The sequence below is a fragment of the Danio rerio genome, chromosome 1, assembly GCF_049306965.1.
Source record: "Danio rerio strain Tuebingen ecotype United States chromosome 1, GRCz12tu, whole genome shotgun sequence".
NCBI classification, from domain to species: Eukaryota; Metazoa; Chordata; class Actinopteri; order Cypriniformes; family Danionidae; genus Danio; species Danio rerio.
This window is the reverse complement of record NC_133176.1, coordinates 3,902,501-3,927,500: the sequence shown is the minus strand read 5'-3', so window position 1 is coordinate 3,927,500 and position 25,000 is coordinate 3,902,501. Positions and strand designations below refer to the sequence as shown.

The 25,000-nt window shown below is 33.3% G+C and overlaps 2 protein-coding genes across 2 annotated transcripts in view; both read left to right on the top strand.

Annotated features, from left to right (window-relative positions):
* Window positions 1–25,000, top strand: part of gpc5a (glypican 5a) — a 298,323-nt gene that overhangs the window by 256,720 nt on the left and 16,603 nt on the right. The gene's annotated exons all lie outside the window — the stretch shown is intronic.
* The window catches only part of LOC141375513 (uncharacterized), a 30,570-nt gene continuing 5,872 nt past the window's right edge, over window positions 303–25,000 (top strand). Inside the window, exons 1-3 of the mRNA XM_073909165.1 lie at window positions 303–357; window positions 17,470–17,967; window positions 18,113–18,762. Coding sequence (XP_073765266.1) covers window positions 303–357; window positions 17,470–17,967; window positions 18,113–18,762 — 1,203 coding nt within the window. The remainder of the gene's footprint in view (window positions 358–17,469; window positions 17,968–18,112; window positions 18,763–25,000) is intronic.

The window sequence follows — 25,000 nt, the reverse complement described above, 5'->3', positions numbered from 1 at the left end:
AACAGTCAAAGCGAGCTGCGCTCCTCCATGCTGAATGAGATGAGCGGTGAAACACATTTGACAGTGCCGCATTAATTAAACATCACAAAGCCAGCGTTCCCAAGCTCATTTCATGGCACCTTCCAGTTTGTAAACCAAGGCATTGTGGTCTTGCTTCGCACCTAAGTGGTCTCATCAAACTGCTGCCATCTGCCCCGGCGTCTCGCATCCCTGCGTTTGAGACAGAAAATTCGTTTTTCCTGCAAGACTCTGATTGGAGCGCTGGTTTGATTTCATGCTTGATGAAACTGGAATTTGCAGACATGCCACAAGAAGAAGAAGAAGAAGAGAGTTTTGCTTTAGTTACTAAACAGTGTAGTAAGTCACATTTGAGTAGCCTCCAATTAGCAGCGTGTTTCAGCTGGCAGTTTGAGTTTGAATGCATCACGATGTGTGAGTTGCAAAACACCAAAACAGTTGAAGATTGAAAAAGCAAAGTGTCACCAGCGCAGCAGAGTTAATCAGAAAATCAGTCCACAGAAAATCAGGAAACTGTACACATTTTTGGACTATAGCCGAAGACTATAAAATACCAGCCTGATCTTACAAGGAAACATAAGTATTTTATGTATTGTCAGTTTAGTGGCTAACTCGTACGAATTCGTACGAGTTCAGTTATATGAAAATGTATGATTTTACAATGGAGGCATGGCACCCAATATCACCACTAACCCCAACCGTCATTGGGTGATGAGCAAATCGTACTAAATTGTACGAATTAGATCATACGAATTCATACGAATTAGCCACTAAATCGACAAGTTACGAATCGCCGTGAGATTGCGTTGAGAACACACAAGACGTGTCACTCGTATACTTTTGAATGGGGAAAAGTGAAACTTTCAATATGATGAATGAAGCCCCGACTAGTAAAGGAGCCAATCAGTGATCACTATAGAATGACAATTCTCTGGGGGAGGGGCTCGACCAGACGTGAGTTTCTGCAGATTTTGTGTGACACGAATATTTGGAAATGAAACTAAAGGGACAGTTGTTGTTTAATTTCATCGGTTATTCGTAATGTGAAGTTAAATCTTAAGCTTGGCAAGCAGTTTTGAAAAATTTGATGTTTCCCCATTTAAATAGAATGCCTGAGTATACTGCCCGAGTGGCATTTCAAAGATAGCCACCTAATGAAATGACTTGCCTTAAAGGGACTTTGCTATAGCACATACAAATAAAATAAATAAATAAATAAAAAAATCATTAAAAAAGACAGTTTAGCCTAAAAAAATAAAATAAAATTTATATATTTGTCAGCAGTAATGCAAAAAGAAGCAGAAGTTGTTGATGGCAAATATATATATATATATATATATATATATATATATATATATATATATATATATATATATATATATATATATATATATATATAGTATGAGCAATACCACACAAGTAGCATATAGCATCATTTGCACTGATGAGAGGCATGTTTTGGCTCGAGGCTACAGGCTGAGTGCCTTAGTGACCCAACAGTGATGAAATACAACCATAGCACACTGCTATAAGTGTGATATTGCGTTTATACAACAGTTTGCTGGGATAAGTGTATATAAAAAAGAAAATCAAACACAGAGTCTCACAAAATTCTTTTTTTTTATGAGGAACTACATTCTTCCGCCTTTCATTTACATCTGCAGCTGATGTCAGAACAGCAGAAACCGTTGCTTATTCAACAACATTACTTTAGAGCTAGTGTTTGAATGATTCTCTAGCGTAATGTCTAAATTAATGACTAAACAGGTGATTTTGCTCACATTTTAAGATTATAAGGCTGAACAGCATGAAATGCCATCAGTCTACAGAGATTTCCCAGTATTTCCCTGTTGCAGTCGTGAGATCCCAAAAATTACCACAAATAAAGCCAAAGCAAAGCAAACATAAGCAGATTACTGTGGTATAAATGCAGCACTACGACATACAAAAGAGAGAGATCGACTTAGAATGTCACTTAGCTGTTTAATAATGATTTGATCAGCTGTAGATTGAAAAAAATTGAGTTTTTCTCCTTCAAGGGCTTATTATGTGGTCTTGTTGCCATCTTGTGGCAGAAGGTCAACAGTCTTTGCTCTGCTCAGTATGACAGACTGATGGCCATCACTGCACTAAATTTCCAAAATTATAAATATTAAAAAATAAACTCTATCTTTATAAATAAACTGCATAGTTGCAATTTAAATAACTACTCAAAATTGCAGAATTTCAAATTATTGCACGGCTATGACTGCTCTTTTATATTTTTAATTACATTTTTTAAAATTAAATTAAAACTTTTAATTTTTGCTTTTTTATTTAATTATTTGCATTTTTTTTTTTCAAATATATGATAGGAAATACTGTGAAAGTTCCCTTGGAAAATATTTGAAAATAATAAATGTTTCACAGGACAGTTCAAATTTACTACACTTTTGTTGTGTTGGGACTATTTTTGCCCCATTGACTTCCATTATAACCACGTTTTTACTGCAAAACCTTGACACCAAATAATCATGCATTCTTGATTGTTGGTGATTTTTCCTATTGGAAGAGGTACAATGTATCATTTTTACTGTGGATCATCAGTTAGCAGCGTTAACCCTTTAGATAGGCCTGAGCAAAAAAAAAAGTTTCTGGCTTTTATATGGAGTTCTTTGGGGTAAAACAGCAGATTAAAGTGTGTGTGCAAAAATACATGAACACTTAATATGTTTACTATGTTTAAAGAGCTGAGGTGATTATTCTTTATTTTCTCAAATACACCAGAGTAAGCACGCAAAGGTCTTTCTTATGCTCTCTCTCTCACACACACACACACACACACACACACACACACACACACACACACACACACACACACACACACACACACACACACTATACTCCATATAGAAGGCAGAGACTAAACTTTTTTGGCACTGTCACTGATGATCAACAGTAAAAATCACGAATTTTACTACCAACAATCATGATTAATGCATGAGCATATCTTGTCATGGTTTTGCAATCTAACTAATGTCATTACAAGGGAGGTCAATGGGGCAAAAAGATCCCCGAACATAACGAAAGGTAGTTAGTTTGCCTAGAATGTATTGTTGAGATTTTCAAAGATTCCAAAGCATTATATGTATTAAAATAAGATTTGTCACAAAAAAATCCTTACATTTTCTTAAATTCAAAAAATGTTGTGGCCAAATTAAACTAAAAATCACCCTTGATTGGATGAAAAGATTTGTATAAACTGAATAAAACTAAAGGTTTGACCATACAGTGATCAAACCGTAGTGTTTTACATGCATGCCTACCTCTAAACCCCCAACAAAAACCTATTATCATTTGATGAATCCTCCTTCATGTATAGACTACACAGAAATCAGACAATGCCAGCGAGGTCCGCTAGCTGATTAACACTGCTGGAGTCAGTGATGGCATCAGCTGCCAGCTCACATTAGTTTTGGAGATTGTTTTCCATAGTCATAATAGCAGAGGATCATGAAGCTTAAGAGCAGGTGCATCCTATGAAGCAAACAATTTCGCTTCATAACATCGCTTGATTACGTTGAGGTGAAAGCAAACATCTCCTGTGGTTCACACACCAACATTAGCCGTGTTTTTAGACACCTATTTTTACGCACTCTTTGGATATCGCATTACAAAAATGTGTAATGGAAATGGTAAGATGCGCAAACAATTTTGAAAATGTGCATAAGAACGTATGCTCAGAACTGAGTAGGATACATGTAAAAAAACAAATGTGCTGAACTACTATAGAAGCACATTCACTGAATACATTCCAGAATGTTTATTAAAAACAAATGATATAAAGGCAACCCAGGCTCATTGTAAATATCCCAGGACTATATTTCTTAGAATGGACAAATACGTTTTCTTGCATTTTTTCTTTTTCTTTTCTTCAAATATATCCACTAGAGGGCGCTGTGTACATTTTTGATTATTTAGTTTATTTTAACATTACTTAAGATTATGATTAAATATTCTCTTAGATTCATTATTTTATGTTATTCTCTTTCATTCGGATTTCTATAACATCCTGAGTCTTGTACCGGCCGAGTATACAATCTCTAAAGCACAAGCTTGTCAGTCTTGGTCACTAAACAGTGGCGATTGACCGCTATCCTAAAAAGGCAGAACCCTACTTACTCACATTAGGATATTTTTTATGCGGTCCCCATAGAGCTGCTATCTCCTAAATCAAACAGAGCTGTTTAGTCATATAATGATCATTACTATAGAATTAAGCAGACCAGTCGTACTTAAACTATTAGTAACTTTGAGTAATCATTATACTATCCAAATATTGAGATAAGTTTAAAAGATGAAGGTCTATCCCCTTAGATAACCTTTTACAGTCTAAGTATACATGAATTAATGCTAATGTGTTAGTTGGAGCTCTAAGAACATTATATAGCGTGCCACGCATATTGTAATTTAGTCCGTAACTAACCTGTACAGGGGCTTGTGGTGCTATGGACTTAATGTAATCAACCAGAGATAATAACACAAACTGTTTAAATAATTCCAAACATAACTATTTATTAGCCAGGTAAATATGTATTATGCCAATTCATTCAGTCAATTCATAAATGACCAATGGCTGGGTCAGTTGGTATTTCTGTGTTGAGCTTGCATTTTGGCGTAGTTTTCTCCGGGACACATGCACTTTAGGGGAATTGGGTAAGCTAAATTATCCATAGTGTATGTGTGTGAATGAGTGTGTATGGGTGTTTCCAAGTGATGGGTTTCAGCTGGATGGGCATCCACTGTGTAAAACATATGCTAGATAAGTTGGCGGTTCATTCCACTGTGGCAACCTCACACTGTAAAAAATCTTATGTGCTATTTACTTAAAAAAATAGTGGTAACACTATTGCATGCAATATTTTTAAGTAGTTTTCAAAACTAGATTTTTTAAAGCAAAAACCACTTGAATGAATTAAGTGAAAATTGCTAGATTTCTTGAGTAATTGATGATAAAGTTAATATTATTAGTGTAATGTGCTTTTATAATTTAAGCAAATCCACCACCATTTACACAAAATAATTTTTTTTAGCAAAAAACATTTGAAAGAATCATGTGAAAATTACTAGGTTTTTTCAGTGATATATGATGATTTTAATATTGTTAGTGGAATGTGCTTTTATAATTTAAGCAAATTCACCACCATTTACTTAAATTTATTAATGAAATTTACTACAATAATGAAATACATACACAATGCATTTTTGCCAAATATCATTTTATTACATGTTCCACTGATAACAAAATGGTACATACAGTTTGTTATTATAATAAACAAATAACATAATTAGAAATACCCATATGGCAACCATTCTCTATCAAAATCAGCCTGAGTAAACCGCTCCTCATTTGTGGGAAAATGGTGTGAACATTTTCTTCATTAATCTGAAAAATTAAGCAAACCAATATTAGTATTTATACACAGTATTATATAATCTTTCAATTACTCAATTTTAATTATTCTACATCATAAATACTGTAAAAGGAACCTTATGAAATGGAAAAACACTGTGCATAGCCATAGCTAACAGCTTAACCTAGGCTTACCACTTAACAAGATTGTTAGCTGTTGTTCTTCCACCACACTTAAATGTTGCCTAATCATTTCTGTTAAATTTTACAATGCAAATAATTTACTCAATTTCAATATATAATTCAGAATAAACACAGAAACAATTTAAAATAGCAATGGGTGGTTAAAAATACCTGTGTATCCCTATATACATTGTATGGCAAAAACTAGGTTCCTGAACAAGCTTGAATAGCATTTGTCTTTCTGAAAGAGCTTATTTAAGACAATAAAAAGTAGAAACTGTTAATGCTTACCTCTTAACATGCTCACTGTTGATCTGTTACTTCAAAATGTCGTCTGGTCACTGCCGTTGTTGAGATTCAAATGCAAACATCTCAATGAAATCCGCATAATTGAGTGAATTTTCTTAAAATAAAGGTGAAGATCTTTCCTCAATTGTATTAGCTTTATTGGTTTCTCAAATTAAGCCTAATAATTGCACTGGTTTGCTTAAAAAAAAATTGTCAAATTCATCTTTTGATTTTATTAGCAAATTCTTCTCCATATTTTATAATAAATCCAGAATATCCATTTTTTAAAGAAAATATGCACATTGTTTTTAATGACCACATCAATTTTTTTAAGGAAAATTACAAACCTCAAGATTCATTTTTTACACTGCAGATTAATAAAGGGACTAAGCTAAAATGAAAACGATTGAATGAATTTTGAACAAGCAGCAAAACCCATGTATTGAGTGTACTCTGGACTTGAGGGTAAACTGTACAATCGCCACATGTGCCAGTATTTCAAGATCATAATGGCACTGGAAAAGTGCCCCATAAACAGCAATTAAAGCAAAGCATGGAGCCAACGTCAGTGGTAATCTGTAAAGTTTTAAAGGACAAACGGCACTTCAACAAACCTAACAGCTCTGAAGCTCCAGCAAAGTTCTATTTTGTGCGAGAAGCGGCGTCATTTTTTATTTACTCAAACCTGATTTATTTATCTTCACCCTACCGAGTCGTCTCTCATCCTCGCTGCATCTCCAGCACCAGCGAAAATATCAAAAGCCCGCAATTCTGTTTCATCCTCATAAGTTACAAAGTTCTGCATTTTAATGACGGCCAATTTCCAGACTGCGCCGTCCGTAATGAAGCCATCAGACGCGGGGCTGTAAACGCTCGCCGCTCTGCTATTTTGAGAGAAACAAACAGGACACTTTGTGATAACATTAAAAGACTATAAATATGGTCTTGCTCATCTGTTTCAATGCATTTTAGCCCCGAGCTTCATATTGAATTGAGGGAGTAAATCTTTTATATTGTCTCTGCTTCTTTTGAGCGCTTTTTCAAAGTCTTAATACTGTACATGACTTGAAAAGTTGAAGAAGTTTGGAAATACTACATTTAAGAGAGAGAGAGAGAGAGAGAGAGAGAGAGAGAGAGAGAGAGAGAGAGAGAGAGAGGGAGGAATTGGAATATAACATTCATGGTCTTTTTGGCTTAGTCCCTTTATTTGACTTGGGTCGCCACAGCAGAATGAACCACCGACTTATCCAGCGCATGTTTTAAGCTGTGGATGCCCTTCCAGCTGTAATCCATCACTGGGAAAGGCACTCTCATTCACACTAATACACTACGGTAGAGCCCTGCATTTGAGCCCAATTTTCACGTCATAGCTAGCACGCATGTCAGTCTTCGGGCCTACATTAGAGAAAACAATGTTTTAAAAAGTTTAATGAGATATAATGCGTGTGGTCCGTAAGCACCAGTAATGCCTTACATATAGAGATTTCTATCCACATGCAATGGAGAACATAAAGAGAAAAAATGCCAATGGAAAACTGCTAAAGGAAAGGCAAACTTCTGGTCAACTTTTCAAATAGTGAAAAAAAAGAAAACTCCAAACATTTTTCTAAATTATTCTGATATTAAAAAACTAAACTAAACAAACAAACAATCATTCTAATAAATCTGGTCTATTTTAATGGCTGTAACAGTATAAGCTGTTTAGCAGGATAAAAAAAAACAGGCTTTAGGTCGGACAAGGGCCGGGCTACAAACTATGCGTTTCAGGTAAGGGCCGGGCTAGGGCTTACATTTAAGGCTCGTGCAGGGCTCTATACTACAGACAATTTAGCTTACTCAATTCACTACCTATTGCTCCACTAGGTCGCCATATTATATTATATTATATTATATTATATTATATTATATTATATTATATTATATTATATTATATTATATTATATTATTTTATTTTATTTTATATTATTATTTTATTTTATTTTATATAATATTATTTTATTATATTTATAAAATAGTTATATAATATTATATAATGCAATATAATATAATATGAAATAATATAATATAATATAATATAATATAATATAATATAATATAATATATTTTAATAAAATAAAATATAATATAATATGAAATAATATAATATAATATAATATAATATAATATAATATAAAATAATATAATATAATATAATATAATATAATATAATATAATATAATATAATTTAATAAAATATAATATAATATAATATAATATAATATAATATAATATAATATAATATAATATAATATAAAATAATATAATATAATATAATATAATATAATATAATATAATATAATATAATATAATAAAATATAATAAAATATATTTTAATATAATATATTATAATATAATATAATATAATATATTTTAATAAAATATAATATAATATAATTTAATATAATATAATATAATATAATATAATATAATATAATATAATATAATATAATTATAATATAATATAATATAATATAATATAATATAATATAATATAAAGGGCGTTACAGTGGTGCAGGGGGTAGCACGATCACCACACAGCAAGAAGGTTGCTGGTTCGAGCCAGTCAGTGTGTGGAGTTTTCTCCCTGTGTTGGCGTGGGTTTCCTCCTGTTGCTCCAATAGTTGGTTGTTCATTCCACTGTGCATGTCGACCCCTGATAAATTATTAACTAAACCAAACGAAAATTAATGAACTTAATTGATTTGTGTTGGGACAGCTTGAATGAACTGTGTGAAACTCTGCGCCTTTTTTTTCTTACAGAGTACATTAAAGCTCAGCTTTCACTGGGACTTCTTTGGTTTTCAGCCTAATGAGTCGAGTCAGAATTCCGCCCTGTTGTTTGATGAATTTAGGACAAGTCTCGGCATGATCCGAGAGCCAGGACTGTTAATGCAAAGGTTAATGAGAGGTTAACAAGAAAAAGAACTGAGTAAAACGGGAGAAGCTTAATTCATTATGCAAATGTGATTTTAGGGAAAAATGTCCCGCTGAGGTTGCTATGCTAATGAGCTGATGAATATCTTTTAGGGAAGAGTCATGTTTGATGTGAGAGCAGAGACTGTAAGAGTTGCTGATTCAGTTTTATAACTCTATCGGCCGTGTCCGCTGTACTCGCTGCTGCTTTGGATGAACTGAAGCTTCATAAATGTGTAACAAAAAAGCACATTCAGAAGATGAAAATGAACATTTGACTCCAATTCCTCATCAGTGCTGTTTAAAACTCCTTTTATCTTCTGTGTAAATTGTTTCATGTTTTGACCTCAGTGTACTAAAATCTTCAGAAGAAGGTAATGCGATATAAAAACAACATGAGATTGACTGAAAGATCACAGAATGCCATTTGTGGCTTTTCTTTAAAGATTTTAAAGACTTGGAGCCCTGTTATACACTGCGCAATGCGACACACGTGTCCTTTGCTGTTTGCAGGTTTCTCTTTCTCATTTTGCACCACATTGTTTAAATAGCAAATGCATTTGCGCAATTTTTTGCATCTGTAAAATGGCAAAAGTACATTCGTATTGCGCCATCCACTTTAGAATTTGCACTTAGAATGTTAAATAAGAGTCTTTTTTTTCATCAATATTGTTTTAACAATATATATATATATATATATATATATATATATATATATATATATATATATATATATATATATATATATATAAATTAAAAAAAAAAAAAATATATATATATATATATATATATATATATATATATATATATATATATATATATATATAWATATATATATATATATATATATATATATATATATATATATATATATATATATATATATATATATATATATTTTTTTTTTTTTTTTTTCTTAGTGTTTAGCCAGTATCGTTTTTAGCATCAATATCGCAATATGATCAATCGCAATATTCACATCACAGGAGATGCAATGTTGACTTTGCATTATAATTTCTCATTTGCATGTGTTTTTGATGGCTGTGATTGTACAATGATTTTAAAAACATCCAGGTATAATAAATTATACTATTTGTGACCTTAACTACAACTATTTTTTTTACAATTATTTTTATTTTTTATCAATAAGTTGCTGTACTTAAATACTGAAATGCTGTGTTCACACCAAATATTCAAATCCACTTCATTTGCACTTCAAATTCGACTTCTGTCTGCCCAGTGACTCTAGCGTTTTTGCTAAATGGCCAACATGGATTTTACTGAGAGAATATGTGTTTATGTGCATTAAGAAGGCTGATAAACAGCGTAGATTTGTTCGGCGACGTGTCTGAGTCCACTAGATTCTTTCGGAGTTAATGAGGGCATAAATGAGGGCAATACGGTGGCACAGTTGGTAGCACAATCGCCTCAAAGCAAGAAGGTCACTAGTTTGAGTCCTGGCTGGGTCAGTGGGCATTTCTGTGTGGAGTTTGCATGTTCTCCCCGTGTTGGCGTGGGTTTCCTCCGGGTGCTCCGGTTTCCCCCACAGTCCAAACACATGCGCTATAGGTGAATTAAATGAGCTAAATTGGCCGTATGTATGTGTGTGAATGTGAGTGTATAGATCTTTCCCTGTGATGGGTTGCGGCTGGAATCGCTTCCGCTGTGTAAAACATATGCTGGATAAGTTGGCGGTTCATTCCGCTGTTGCACTCCCTGATTAATAAAGGGACTAAGCCGAAAAGAAAATTAAAGAAGGAATAATAATAAATGGCATAAGCCAATTTTTTATATCAGCTCTATTATATATATATATATATAATAGAGCCAATTTTTTATATCAGCTCTATTATATATATATATATATATATATATATATATATATATATATATATATATATATATATATATATATATACAGTTGAAGTCAGAATTATTAGCCCCCTTCGAATTTTTTTCTTCTTTTTAAAATATTTTCCAAACGATGTTTAACAGAGCGAGGAAATTTTCACAGTATGTCTGATAATATTTTTTCTTTGGAAAAAATTCTTATTTGTTTTATTTCAGCTAGAATAAAAGCAGTTTTTAATTTTTTAAACACCATTTTAGGGACAAAATTATTAGCCCCATTAAGCTAAACTTTTCCTCGATAATCTAACAAGCAAACCATCGATATACCATAACTTGCCTAATTACCTTAACCTGCCTAGTTAACCTAATTAACCAAGTTAAGCCTTTAAATGTCACTTTAAGCTGTATTGAAGTGTCTTGAAAAATATCTAGTGAAATATTATTTACTGTCATCATGGCAAAGAGAAAATAAATCAATAATTAGAAATAAGTTACTAAAATTATTATGTTTAGAAATGTGTTGAAAAAATCTTCTCTCCATTAAAGAGAAATTGGGTAGAAAATAAACAAGCGGTCTAGTAATTAAGGGGGGCTAATAATTCTGACTTCAACTGTATATATATATATATATATATATATATATATATATATATATATATATATATATATATATATATATATATATATATATATATATATATATATATATATATATATATATATATCACATCTTACCACCCATTCTGAACAGCTGCACATGTACACACACACACACACATACAATACTAATCATATATTACTCTCACACACACTTGAAGAACCTCCTGACATTTTTGTGTTTATATAAGCTTTTTCAGACGATTTGTTTTTTTCAGAGAGTCTGTAAACTGAAAATCCAGGCGGCCATGTTCCTGATCGCTGCCAGAGCTCTGGGTGTTATAAATAGTTGAGCCCTCTTCTTCACATAGCGCTGCCCTACAAGTGGGAATTTCAGAGGCACATAATTTGATTCATGACATTCCTTGAGAGGCCATTTATGGTGTGAGAAAGGTACGGGCTCGCTTTGAAGTCGGCGCAGATAGCAAATGAATTCCATATGATACAAAATCCATCCCGTGCCCGCAAGTCTTGACCATTTTAGGCCATGACTGCCAGTACAAGAAGGCTGAGAGCTACTTCATTAGTACCCAGTGCTACTAGTGTTAAAAAAAGATGGGGAGTGCATAAAATAGCTAGTGGTACTGATGTACAAGAGGGAACTGGCAGATCAGAACATCACTGGGACTTAGCAACCACCCAGAACAACCTAGCAACCAGACTGTTATCAATTTAACACTTTTCAAGCCGTCATAACAACCACCTAGCAACTGTCCAGAACAACCGAGCAACTGCAATCAGTTTAAAACTTCTCAGGGCATCGTAGCAACATATCAATCTAGCCTAGCAACTGTCCAGAACACCCTAGTAACCACACTGCAATCAATTTGAAACTTCTTATGGCATCATAGTAACAAATCAATCGCCTAGCAACTTTCCAGAACACCATAGCAACCACACTGCAATCATTTTTAAAACGTCTCTGGGCATAATAGCAACATATAGCAACCACCTAGCAACTATTCAGTGTTGGTTCTGCAAAAAACAAAACCATCACAACCACCTAGTAACCGTCCTGAACATCCTAGCAACTGCAATCAGTTTTACACTTCTCAAGGCATCATAGTAACAAATCAATTGCTAAGCAACTTTGGCGAACACCCTAGCAACAACACTGCAAATAATTTGAAACTTTTTAAGGCACCATAGTCAAATATTAATCGCCTAACAACTGTCCAGAAAACCCTAGCAACCACACTGCAAATTATTTGGAACTTCTCAAGGCATCATAGTAAAATATCAATCACCTAACAACTGTCAAGAACACCCTAGCAACCACACTGTGATTAATTTAAAGTCTCTCAAGGCATCATAGTAACTTCTCAATTGCCTAGCAACTGTCCAGAACATCCTAGCAACCATACTGTAACTAATTTTAAATATCTTAAGGCATCATAGTTACATATCAAATGCCTAAAAACTGTCCATAACACCCTAGTCACTACACTGCGATTAATTTGAAGTCTCTAAAGGCATCATAGTATCTTCTCATTTTTTTGTCAACTGTCCAGAACATCCTAGCAACCATACTGTGAATAATTTGAAATCTCTCAAGGCATTAGTAACATATCAATCAACTAGCAACTGTCCAGAACACCCTAGTAACTACACTGCAATTAGTGTGAAACTTCTCACGGCATCATAATAACAAATCAAGTGCCTAGCAACTGTCCAGAACACCCTAGTAACTATACTTTGATTGTTTTGAAACTTCTCAAGACATAATATTATCATATCAATAGTAGTAGATGTTGTTGTAGTAGTATCAGTTGTAGTAGATGCTGTAGTAGTATCAGTAGTAGTAAATGTTGTTGAAGTAGATGTTGTTGTAGTAGTATCAGTAGTAGTAAATGTTGTTGTTGTAGTAGTATCGATTGTAGTAGACGCTTTAGCAGTATCAGTAGTAGTAGATGTTGTTGTAGTAGTATCAGTAGTAGTAGATGTTGCAGTAGTATCAGTAGTAGTAGATGTTGTAGTAGTAGTACCAGTAGTAGTAGAACTTATAGGTAGTATCAGTTGTAGTAGACATTGTAGTAGTATCAGTAGTAGATGTTGTTCTAGTAGTATCAGTAGTAGTAGATATTGTAGTAGTATCAGTAGTAGTAGAACTTATAATAGTATCAGTAGTAGAAGATGTTGTTGTAGTAGTATCAGTAGTAGAAGATGTTGTAGTAGTATCAGAAGTTGTAGTAATTGTTGTAGTAGTATCAGTAGTAGTAGTCATTGTTGTAGTAGTATCAGTAGTAGTAGAACTTATAGGTAGTATCAGTTGTAGTAGACGTTGTAGAAGTATCAGTTGTAGATGTTGTTGTAGTAGTATCAGTAGTAGAAGATGTTGTTGTAGTAGTGTCAGTAGTAGAATATGTTGTTGTAGTAGTATCAGTAGTAGAAGATGTTGTTGTAGTAGTGTCAGTAGTAGAATATGTTGTTGTTGTAGTATCAGTAGTAGAAGATGTTGTTGTAGTATCAGTAGTAGTAGATGTTGTAGTAGTATCAGTAGTAGAAGATGTTGTTGTAGTATCAGTAGTAGTAGATGTTGTAGTAGTATCAGTAGCAGAAGATGTTGTTGTAGTATCAGTAGTAGTAGATGTTGTAGTAGTATCAGTAGTAGAAGATGTTGTTGTAGTATCAGTAGTAGTAGATGTTGTAGTAGTATCAGTAGTAGTAGATGTTGTAGTAGTATCAGTAGTAGAAGATGTTGTTGTAGTATCAGTAGTAGTAGATGTTGTTGTAGTATCAGTAGTAGAAGATGTTGTTGTAGTATCAGTAGTAGTAGATGTTGTTGTAGTATCAGTAGTAGTAGATGTTGTTGTAGTATCAGTAGTAGTAGATGTTGTTGTAGTATCAGTAGTAGTAGATGTTGTTGTAGTATCAGTAGTAGTAGATGTTGTTGTAGTATCAGTAGTAGTAGATGTTGTTGTAGTAGAATCAGTAGCAGAGGATGTTGTTGTAGTATCAGTAGTAGAAGATGTTGTTGTAGTATCAGTAGTAGTAGATGTTGTAGTAGTATCAGTAGTAGAAGATGTTGTTGTAGTATCAGTAGTAGTAGATGTTGTAGTAGTATCAGTAGCAGATGTTGTTGTAGTATCAGTAGTAGTAGATGTTGTAGTAGTATCAGTAGTAGAAGATGTTGTTGAAGTAGATGTTGTTGTAGTAGTATCAGTAGTAGTAAATGTTGTTGTTGTAGTAGTATCGATTGTAGTAGACGCTTTAGCAGTATCAGTAGTAGTAGATGTTGTTGTAGTAGTATCAGTAGTAGTAGATGTTGCAGTAGTATCAGTAGTAGTAGATGTTGTAGTAGTAGTACCAGTAGTAGTAGAACTTATAGGTAGTATCAGTTGTAGTAGACATTGTAGTAGTATCAGTAGTAGATGTTGTTCTAGTAGTATCAGTAGTAGTAGATATTGTAGTAGTATCAGTAGTAGTAGAACTTATAATAGTATCAGTAGTAAAAGATGTTGTTGTAGTAGTATCAGTAGTAGAAGATGTTGTAGTAGTATCAGAAGTTGTAGTAATTGTTGTAGTAGTATCAGTAGTAGTAGTCATTGTTGTAGTAGTATCAGTAGTAGTAGAACTTATAGGTAGTATCAGTTGTAGTAGACGTTGTAGAAGTATCAGTTGTAGATGTTGTTGTAGTAGTATCAGTAGTAGAAGATGTTGTTGTAGTAGTGTCAGTAGTAGAATATGTTGTTGTAGTAGTATCAGTAGTAGAAGATGTTGTTGTAGTAGTGTCAGTAGTAGAATATGTTGTTGTTGTAGTATCAGTAGTAGAAGATGTTGTTGTAGTATCAGTAGTAGTAGATGTTGTAGTAGTATCAGTAGTAGAAGATGTTGTTGTAGTATCAGTAGTAGTAGATGTTGTAGTAGTATCAGTAGCAGAAGATGTTGTTGTAGTATCAGTAGTAGTAGATGTTGTAGTAGTATCAGTAGTAGAAGATGTTGTTGTAGTATCAGTAGTAGTAGATGTTGTAGTAGTATCAGTAGTAGTAGATGTTGTAGTAGTATCAGTAGTAGAAGATGTTGTTGTAGTATCAGTAGTAGTAGATGTTGTTGTAGTATCAGTAGTAGAAGATGTTGTTGTAGTATCAGTAGTAGTAGATGTTGTTGTAGTATCAGTAGTAGTAGATGTTGTTGTAGTATCAGTAGTAGTAGATGTTGTTGTAGTATCAGTAGTAGTAGATGTTGTTGTAGTATCAGTAGTAGTAGATGTTGTTGTAGTATCAGTAGTAGTAGATGTTGTTGTAGTAGAATCAGTAGCAGAGGATGTTGTTGTAGTATCAGTAGTAGAAGATGTTGTTGTAGTATCAGTAGTAGTAGATGTTGTAGTAGTATCAGTAGTAGAAGATGTTGTTGTAGTATCAGTAGTAGTAGATGTTGTAGTAGTATCAGTAGCAGATGTTGTTGTAGTATCAGTAGTAGTAGATGTTGTAGTAATATCAGTAGTAGAAGATGTTGTTGAAGTAGATGTTGTTGTAGTAGTATCAGTAGTAGTAAATGTTGTTGTTGTAGTAGTATCGATTGTAGTAGACGCTTTAGCAGTATCAGTAGTAGTAGATGTTGTTGTAGTAGTATCAGTAGTAGTAGATGTTGCAGTAGTATCAGTAGTAGTAGATGTTGTAGTAGTAGTACCAGTAGTAGTAGAACTTATAGGTAGTATCAGTTGTAGTAGACATTGTAGTAGTATCAGTAGTAGATGTTGTTCTAGTAGTATCAGTAGTAGTAGATATTGTAGTAGTATCAGTAGTAGTAGAACTTATAATAGTATCAGTAGTAAAAGATGTTGTTGTAGTAGTATCAGTAGTAGAAGATGTTGTAGTAGTATCAGAAGTTGTAGTAATTGTTGTAGTAGTATCAGTAGTAGTAGTCATTGTTGTAGTAGTATCAGTAGTAGTAGAACTTATAGGTAGTATCAGTTGTAGTAGACGTTGTAGAAGTATCAGTTGTAGATGTTGTTGTAGTAGTATCAGTAGTAGAAGATGTTGTTGTAGTAGTGTCAGTAGTAGAATATGTTGTTGTAGTAGTATCAGTAGTAGAAGATGTTGTTGTAGTAGTGTCAGTAGTAGAATATGTTGTTGTTGTAGTATCAGTAGTAGAAGATGTTGTTGTAGTATCAGTAGTAGTAGATGTTGTAGTAGTATCAGTAGTAGAAGATGTTGTTGTAGTATCAGTAGTAGTAGATGTTGTAGTAGTATCAGTAGCAGAAGATGTTGTTGTAGTATCAGTAGTAGTAGATGTTGTAGTAGTATCAGTAGTAGAAGATGTTGTTGTAGTATCAGTAGTAGTAGATGTTGTAGTAGTATCAGTAGTAGTAGATGTTGTAGTAGTATCAGTAGTAGAAGATGTTGTTGTAGTATCAGTAGTAGTAGATGTTGTTGTAGTATCAGTAGTAGAAGATGTTGTAGTAGTATCAGTAGTAGAAGATGTTGTTGTAGTATCAGTAGTAGTAGATGTTGTTGTAGTATCAGTAGTAGAAGATGTTGTTGTAGTATCAGTAGTAGTAGATGTTGTAGTAGTATCAGTAGTAGAAGATGTTGTTGTAGTATCAGTAGTAGTAGATGTTGTAGTAGTATCAGTAGCAGATGTTGTTGTAGTATCAGTAGTAGAAGATGTTGTTGTAGTATCAGTAGTAGTAGATGTTGTAGTAGTATCAGTAGTAGTAGATGTTGTAGTAGTATCAGTAGTAGAAGATGTTGTTGTAGTATCAGTAGTAGTAGATGTTGTAGTAGTATCAGTAGTAGTAGATGTTGTAGTAGTATCAGTAGTAGAAGATGTTGTTGTAGTATCAGTAGTAGTAGATGTTGTTGTAGTATCAGTAGTAGAAGATGTTGTTGTAGTATCAGTAGTAGTAGATGTTGTTGTAGTATCAGTAGTAGTAGATGTTGTTGTAGTATCAGTAGTAGTAGATGTTGTTGTAGTATCAGTAGTAGTAGATGTTGTTGTAGTAGTATCAGTAGCAGAGGATGTTGTTGTAGTATCAGTAGTAGAAGATGTTGTTGTAGTATCAGTAGTAGTAGATGTTGTAGTAGTATCAGTAGTAGAAGATGTTGTTGTAGTATCAGTAGTAGTAGATGTTGTAGTAGTATCAGTAGCAGATGTTGTTGTAGTATCAGTAGTAGATGTTGTTGTAGTATCAGTAGTAGTAGATGTTGTAGTAGTATCAGTAGTAGAAGATGTTGTAGTAGTATCAGTAGTAGAAGATGTTGTTGTAGTATCAGTAGTAGTAGATGTTGTTGTAGTATCAGTAGTAGTAGATGTTGTAGTAGTATCAGTAGTAGAAGATGTTGTTGTAGTATCAGTAGTAGTAGATGTTGTAGTAGTATCAGTAGTAGTAGATGTTGTTGTAGTATCAGTAGTAGTAGATATTGTAGTAGTATCAGTAGTAGTAGAACTTATAATAGTATCAGTAGTAAAAGATGTTGTTGTAGTAGTATCAGTAGTAGAAGATGTTGTAGTAGTATCAGAAGTTGTAGTAATTGTTGTAGTAGTATCAGTAGTAGTAGTCATTGTTGTAGTAGTATCAGTAGTAGTAGAACTTATAGGTAGTATCAGTTGTAGTAGACGTTGTAGAAGTATCAGTTGTAGATGTTGTTGTAGTAGTATCAGTAGTAGAAGATGTTGTTGTAGTAGTGTCAGTAGTAGAATATGTTGTTGTAGTAGTATCAGTAGTAGAAGATGTTGTTGTAGTAGTGTCAGTAGTAGAATATGTTGTTGTTGTAGTATCAGTAGTAGAAGATGTTGTTGTAGTATCAGTAGTAGTAGATGTTGTAGTAGTATCAGTAGTAGAAGATGTTGTTGTAGTATCAGTAGTAGTAGATGTTGTAGTAGTATCAGTAGCAGAAGATGTTGTTGTAGTATCAGTAGTAGTAGATGTTGTAGTAGTATCAGTAGTAGAAGATGTTGTTGTAGTATCAGTAGTAGTAGATGTTGTAGTAGTATCAGTAGTAGTAGATGTTGTAGTAGTATCAGTAGTAGAAGATGTTGTTGTAGTATCAGTAGTAGTAGATGTTGTTGTAGTATCAGTAGTAGAAGATGTTGTAGTAGTATCAGTAGTAGAAGATGTTGTTGTAGTATCAGTAGTAGTAGATGTTGTTGTAGTATCAGTAGTAGAAGATGTTGTTGTAGTATCAGTAGTAGTAGATGTTGTAGTAGTATCAGTAGTAGAAGATGTTGTTGTAGTATCAGTAGTAGTAGATGTTGTAGTAGTATCAGTAGCAGATGTTGTTGTAGTATCAGTAGTAGAAGATGTTGTTGTAGTATCAGTAGTAGTAGATGTTGTAGTAGTATCAGTAGTAGTAGATGTTGTAGTAGTATCAGTAGTAGAAGATGTTGTTGTAGTATCAGTAGTAGTAGATGTTGTAGTAGTATCAGTAGTAGTAGATGTTGTAGTAGTATCAGTAGTAGAAGATGTTGTTGTAGTATCAGTAGTAGTAGATGTTGTTGTAGTATCAGTAGTAGAAGATGTTGTTGTAGTATCAGTAGTAGTAGATGTTGTTGTAGTATCAGTAGTAGTAGATGTTGTTGTAGTATCAGTAGTAGTAGATGTTGTTGTAGTATCAGTAGTAGTAGATGTTGTTGTAGTAGTATCAGTAGCAGAGGATGTTGTTGTAGTATCAGTAGTAGAAGATGTTGTTGTAGTATCAGTAGTAGTAGATGTTGTAGTAGTATCAGTAGTAGAAGATGTTGTTGTAGTATCAGTAGTAGTAGATGTTGTAGTAGTATCAGTAGCAGATGTTGTTGTAGTATCAGTAGTAGATGTTGTTGTAGTATCAGTAGTAGTAGATGTTGTAGTAGTATCAGTAGTAGAAGATGTTGTAGTAGTATCAGTAGTAGAAGATGTTGTTGTAGTATCAGTAGTAGTAGATGTTGTTGTAGTATCAGTAGTAGTAGATGTTGTAGTAGTATCAGTAGTAGAAGATGTTGTTGTAGTATCAGTAGTAGTAGATGTTGTAGTAGTATCAGTAGTAGTAGATGTTGTAGTAGTATCAGTAGTAGAAGATGTTGTTGTAGTATCAGTAGTAGTAGATGTTGTTGTAGTATCAGTAGTAGAAGATGTTGTTGTAGTATCAGTAGTAGTAGATGTTGTTGTAGTATCAGTAGTAGTAGATGTTGTTGTAGTATCAGTAGTAGTAGATGTTGTTGTAGTATCAGTAGTAGTAGATGTTGTTGTAGTATCAGTAGTAGTAGATGTTGTTGTAGTATCAGTAGTAGTAGATGTTGTTGTAGTATCAGTAGTAGTAGATGTTGTTGTAGTAGTATCAGTAGCAGAGGATGTTGTTGTAGTATCAGTAGTAGAAGATGTTGTTGTAGTATCAGTAGTAGTAGATGTTGTAGTAGTATCAGTAGTAGAAGATGTTGTTGTAGTATCAGTAGTAGTAGATGTTGTAGTAGTATCAGTAGCAGATGTTGTTGTAGTATCAGTAGTAGTAGATGTTGTAGTAGTATCAGTAGTAGAAGATGTTGTTGTAGTATCAGTAGTAGTAGATGTTGTAGTAGTATCAGTAGTAGAAGATGTTGTTGTAGTATCAGTAGTAGTAGATGTTGTTGTAGTATCAGTAGTAGTAGATGTTGTTGTAGTATCAGTAGTAGAAGATGTTGTTGTAGTATCAGTAGTAGTAGATGTTGTTGTAGTATCAGTAGTAGTAGATGTTGTAGTAGTATCAGTAGTAGTAGATGTTGTTGTAGTATCAGTAGTAGTAGATGTTGTTGTAGTATCAGTAGTAGTAGATGTTGTTGTAGTATCAGTAGTAGTAGATGTTGTAGTAGTATCAGTAGTAGTAGATGTTGTAGTAGTATCAGTAGTAGTAGATGTTGTTGTAGTATCAGTAGTAGTAGCTGTTGTTGTAGTATCAGTAGTAGTAGATGTTGTTGTAGTATCAGTAGTAGTAGATGTTGTTGTGTTATCAGTAGTAGTAGATGTTGTAGTAGTAGATGTTGTTGTAGTATCAGTAGTAGTAGTTGTTGTTGTAGTATCAGTAGTAGTAGTTGTTGTTGTAGTATCAGTAGTAGTAGATGTTGTTGTAGTATCAGTAGTAGTAGATGTTGTTGTAGTATCAGTAGTAGTAGATGTTGTAGTAGTATCAGTAGTAGTAGATGTTGTAGTAGTATCAGTAGTAGTAGATGTTGTTGTAGTATCAGTAGTAGTAGTTGTTGTTGTAGTATCAGTAGTAGTAGATGTTGTTGTAGTATCAGTAGTAGTAGATGTTGTTGTAGTATCAGTAGTAGTAGATGTTGTTGTAGTAGTATCAGTAGCAGAGGATGTTGTAGTAGTATCAGTAGTAGAAGATGTTGTTGTAGTATCAGTAGTAGTAGATGTTGTTGTAGTATCAGTAGTAGTAGATGTTGTTGTAGTATCAGTAGTAGAAGATGTTGTTGTAGTATCATTAGTAGTAGATGTTGTTGTAGTATCAGTAGTAGTAGATGTTGTAGTAGTATCAGTAGTAGTAGATGTTGTTGTAGTATCAGTAGTAGTAGATGTTGTAGTAGTATCAGTAGTAGTAGATGTTGTAGTAGTATCAGTAGTAGTAGATGTTGTTGTAGTATCAGTAGTAGTAGTTGTTGTTGTAGTATCAGTAGTAGTAGATGTTGTTGTAGTATCAGTAGTAGTAGATGTTGTAGTAGTATCAGTAGTAGTAGATGTTGTAGTAGTATCAGTAGTAGTAGATGTTGTAGTAGTATCAGTAGTAGAATATGTTGTTGTAGTATCAGTAGTAGTAGATGTTGTTGTAGTATCAGTAGTAGTAGATGTTGTTGTAGTATCAGTAGTAGTAGATGTTGTAGTAGTATCAGTAGTAGTAGATGTTGTTGTAGTATCAGTAGTAGTAGTTGTTGTTGTAGTATCAGTAGTAGTAGTTGTTGTTGTAGTATCAGTAGTAGTAGATGTTGTTGTAGTATCAGTAGTAGTAGATGTTGTTGTAGTATCAGTAGTAGTAGATGTTGTTGTAGTAGTATCAGTAGCAGAGGATGTTGTTGTAGTAGTATCAGTAGTAGTAGTTCATTTTCCTTTTATTTGTATGATCTTAATTTGTGTACCTTTTGCATATTCTAATTAAAAAAAAGAAATATCATATTTTGCCACAATAAAAGAGAGGAACGGAGAACTTTTAACATGTAGTTTATCTCTACGCTTCTTTGCTCACTGCATATATTCGCCATCGAAACAATAACTGAATACAGAAATTGCATTTGCATCAAAATCTTATTTTGCCAGTATAAAACATACAGTGCATTCAATATTAATGCATGCAGCTCCTCTTTTAAGAAAATAACATAAAATAATACATTAAAGCTGTTTTCCACAAGCAAAGGGCCAGGCTGAATAAAAAAGCTGCTCTTTGTTTTCAATGGAGTTGTAAAAGTAAACAAAAAAAAAAAAGTTCGCCAGTGCTAACAGTAAAACAGCAGCGAGCCCATCGGGATCTGGGGATCATTTGTGATCTATAATGGAAACACAACAATAAAAAAATCCCCTCTATCGCTCTCCTTCATTCTATGGTTGATTAAAAGAAGAGAGAACGAGATAAAGAAAGAGAGAGTTAGAGAAGATGTGAAGTGCTCGCATCAAGGAAATCTGCTCCATTATCCCACCGAATCAAAGAGAATGAGCAGGGTTTTGTGTTTGGAAGAAAACAGAAGAATGGAAGAAAGACATGCTGCATGGTAACAGGGTCAGAGGTTCTGGATGACGCAAGAAAACACAGTATGAAAAGACTTTCAGAAATCCACACTCTCCATTACAGAGACTGACAACACATGATGCTCTTTGGTTTCTGGAAAGACGCAGTCCTTCACGTCCTGAAGCATCAAAACATCTTTAAGATGAAAAAACACTTTGTGAAATCGCTCGCAAACATGCTTCGAAAGTTCAGTGGTAGATATGTTTGCATTCGAAGGTGAAGAACTGGAATATGGCGTCAAACATTTGGGAATTAAGCAGCATTTCCATCCAGTCAGTCAACAAGAACAGAATCGTCAACATTAATATTATATATTAGGGATTCCCCAATCAGGTTTTTTTGAACTTCGAGTCTGAGCCTGAGATACAGAAATCTGATCCTATGCTTCTATAATCAGCTTGATCACACGAGGAAATGTAAGTATGTTACCTTTTGTCAGTTTAGTGGCTAATTTGTACAAATTCGTAGAGTTCAGTCGTACGAAAATGTACGATTTTAAACAGGAGGTGTGGCACCTAACCCCACCCCTAACCCCAACTGTCATTGGGTGATGAGCAAATGGTACTAAATTGTACGAATGAGATTGTACAAATTCATACAAATTAGCCACTAAATCAAAAAGTTACAAATTTCCGTGAGATTGCGTTGCTATAAAACATAAAAAAAGAATAGGGAAGAGAGAAGAAACAGATCCAGAATGTTCCTTATTTTTAGTTTTTTTTTTTTACTTTAATGGGTTGAATAGTGCAGAGAATTGACCAGTAATAGTTGGGGGCAGAGATAGTAGAAAGTTAGGCAAAGGACTTTGAATTCAGTCAGAAATCGAAATTGAACTCAAGTTACCATGAGCACCATGGTGCTGAATGTCAGTGCACTTAACCACTAGGCTATTGGCACCGACAAATCACCTTGTTTTAACATTCAACAACTCTGTTAACAGAGTAAATAACATCAACTCTTCACTTTTGAATTTTAGTGTAACAGTAAATATATTTTAAAAATATATTATAAAAACAAATAGCACCTCAACTTAAAATACCCAGCAGGTAATCCTAAGATCACATAACTCACAGTTTGCAATGGCGATGCCTCCACCTCACAGACATGCTTGCGCTTTCTGCTTCAAGCTGCTTCTGTGTTCTACTTTACTGACATTTAACCAATAGTGTCTCTGCAGCAAAGTGATGTCATGTTGCACACATTGAGGTTTCTGTGTGAAGTCAAGAACTCTGTGCTCCTGCATTACTATAGATGTGTTAAAAATAATGACTATATATATATATATATATATATATATATATATATATATATATATATATATATATATATATATATATATATATATATATATATATATATATATACACGCATTGAATTAATTTCCCTGCTCTGTTAAACATCATTTGGGAAATATTAAATATTTGAAAAATGAAAAAAAAAAATTAAAAATCTAACAAAATAATTTATGGGAACGGTCCAAAATGAGTACACGCAAAGATAAATGTTACTGAAAAATATTAAATAAAAAAAAACATTAAAAGAGAGCAAAAATCAAGAGAAACAAAAACATTTATAAAATTTTGTTGAAATTTTGTAATTTGTCATTTATTTTTTTGTATTTCACCTGAATTGAAGTGTCCTTTAACATCTGTTATTTTACATTGTTTTAACAGGACCATAGCTGCAGGAAAAACACAAAGCAAAACAGAAAATAACGGATGTTAAATTACAGAAATTTTCTTTAATTCAAACATTCGTTTGTTGTAATTTTACAGCCGATTTTCTGTAATTTCTTGAGCTTATAATATTTAATGTAGAACTGAACATAAATATTGTGGAAATTTATATAAAACCCATACAAAATACATTTTAAAAAGTGCCATATTTTAAATAATCAGTCATAAATACAGAAGAGTATTTTAACTCATCATTCAAAATTCAAATGAAATAAAAAATTGCCCAAAAGATGAAACTAGACCACTGCAACAACATAAAATTAAGTCTGTTTTATAACTGCAATGATATATCTATATATATTTTTAAATAATCACATATTATTGCTGTGTATATAATTATGATAATATAAAAGTATATCATTGTTTTAGCATTATGTCACTAATTCCTCACTTTGGAGCTTCACAATCTTCAGAAGAAAAGAAGCTTCAGTACAGATATAAATGAAGACGTGGTTTGGCTGAACAGCTTTTAAGACTTGCTGCTCACTCTGTAATAGTTCTGCTGTAGCTCTGCTTGTAGTCTTTGAGTTTTACTTCATGTTTCACCATCTGAAAGTCTTAGAAGACCAAACTCGTCTGAAGTTCAGAGAGCAGTCCGGCATGAAACACTCACAGACACACACACACGCACACACACGCACATGCACACATGCACCCATGTACACAAAGTTGTTGTTGAGTTGCACTTTCAGAAAAACACTTTGATGTTTCTCAAACTCTGTGCAGAAAGAAACTTCGTTAAATCTCATTAGAAAGATTTAAAAGCTAAGGTTAAGGAAATAAAGACCTGTCAGAGCAGGGACTCACAGCAGCGACCTTCTTGCTGTGAGGCGACAGCACTACCTACTGTGCCTATTTATATTATTTGCTAATTAATAACCACCTCATGTGGAACTCTGAATCTGCATCTCATTTTGGAGTCTGCTACTGTACACCAGAGGTTGCATTTTTGTCACAGACGCATGCGTTGAGAGCCTTTATGACTGAATGGATGAAATATGTTTTCCACCAAGGCAACCCAGGGTGCTGAAATGTAATTGGCTTAAGTTGCATTGGGCGGGTTAAATGAACATAACAAAGACAAACATTCAGGCACATAATGCACATTTTCAAAGCAGAATATCTGAGTTTATTATCGTTTTTCCGATAAACTTGGCAAGTTTCTGAAATATCTGCAAACATATCATGGCATTTTTATCCTTAAAAGTTCACGAAAACCTCGAGTACTTTTTTGAGATTTTAACAGATTT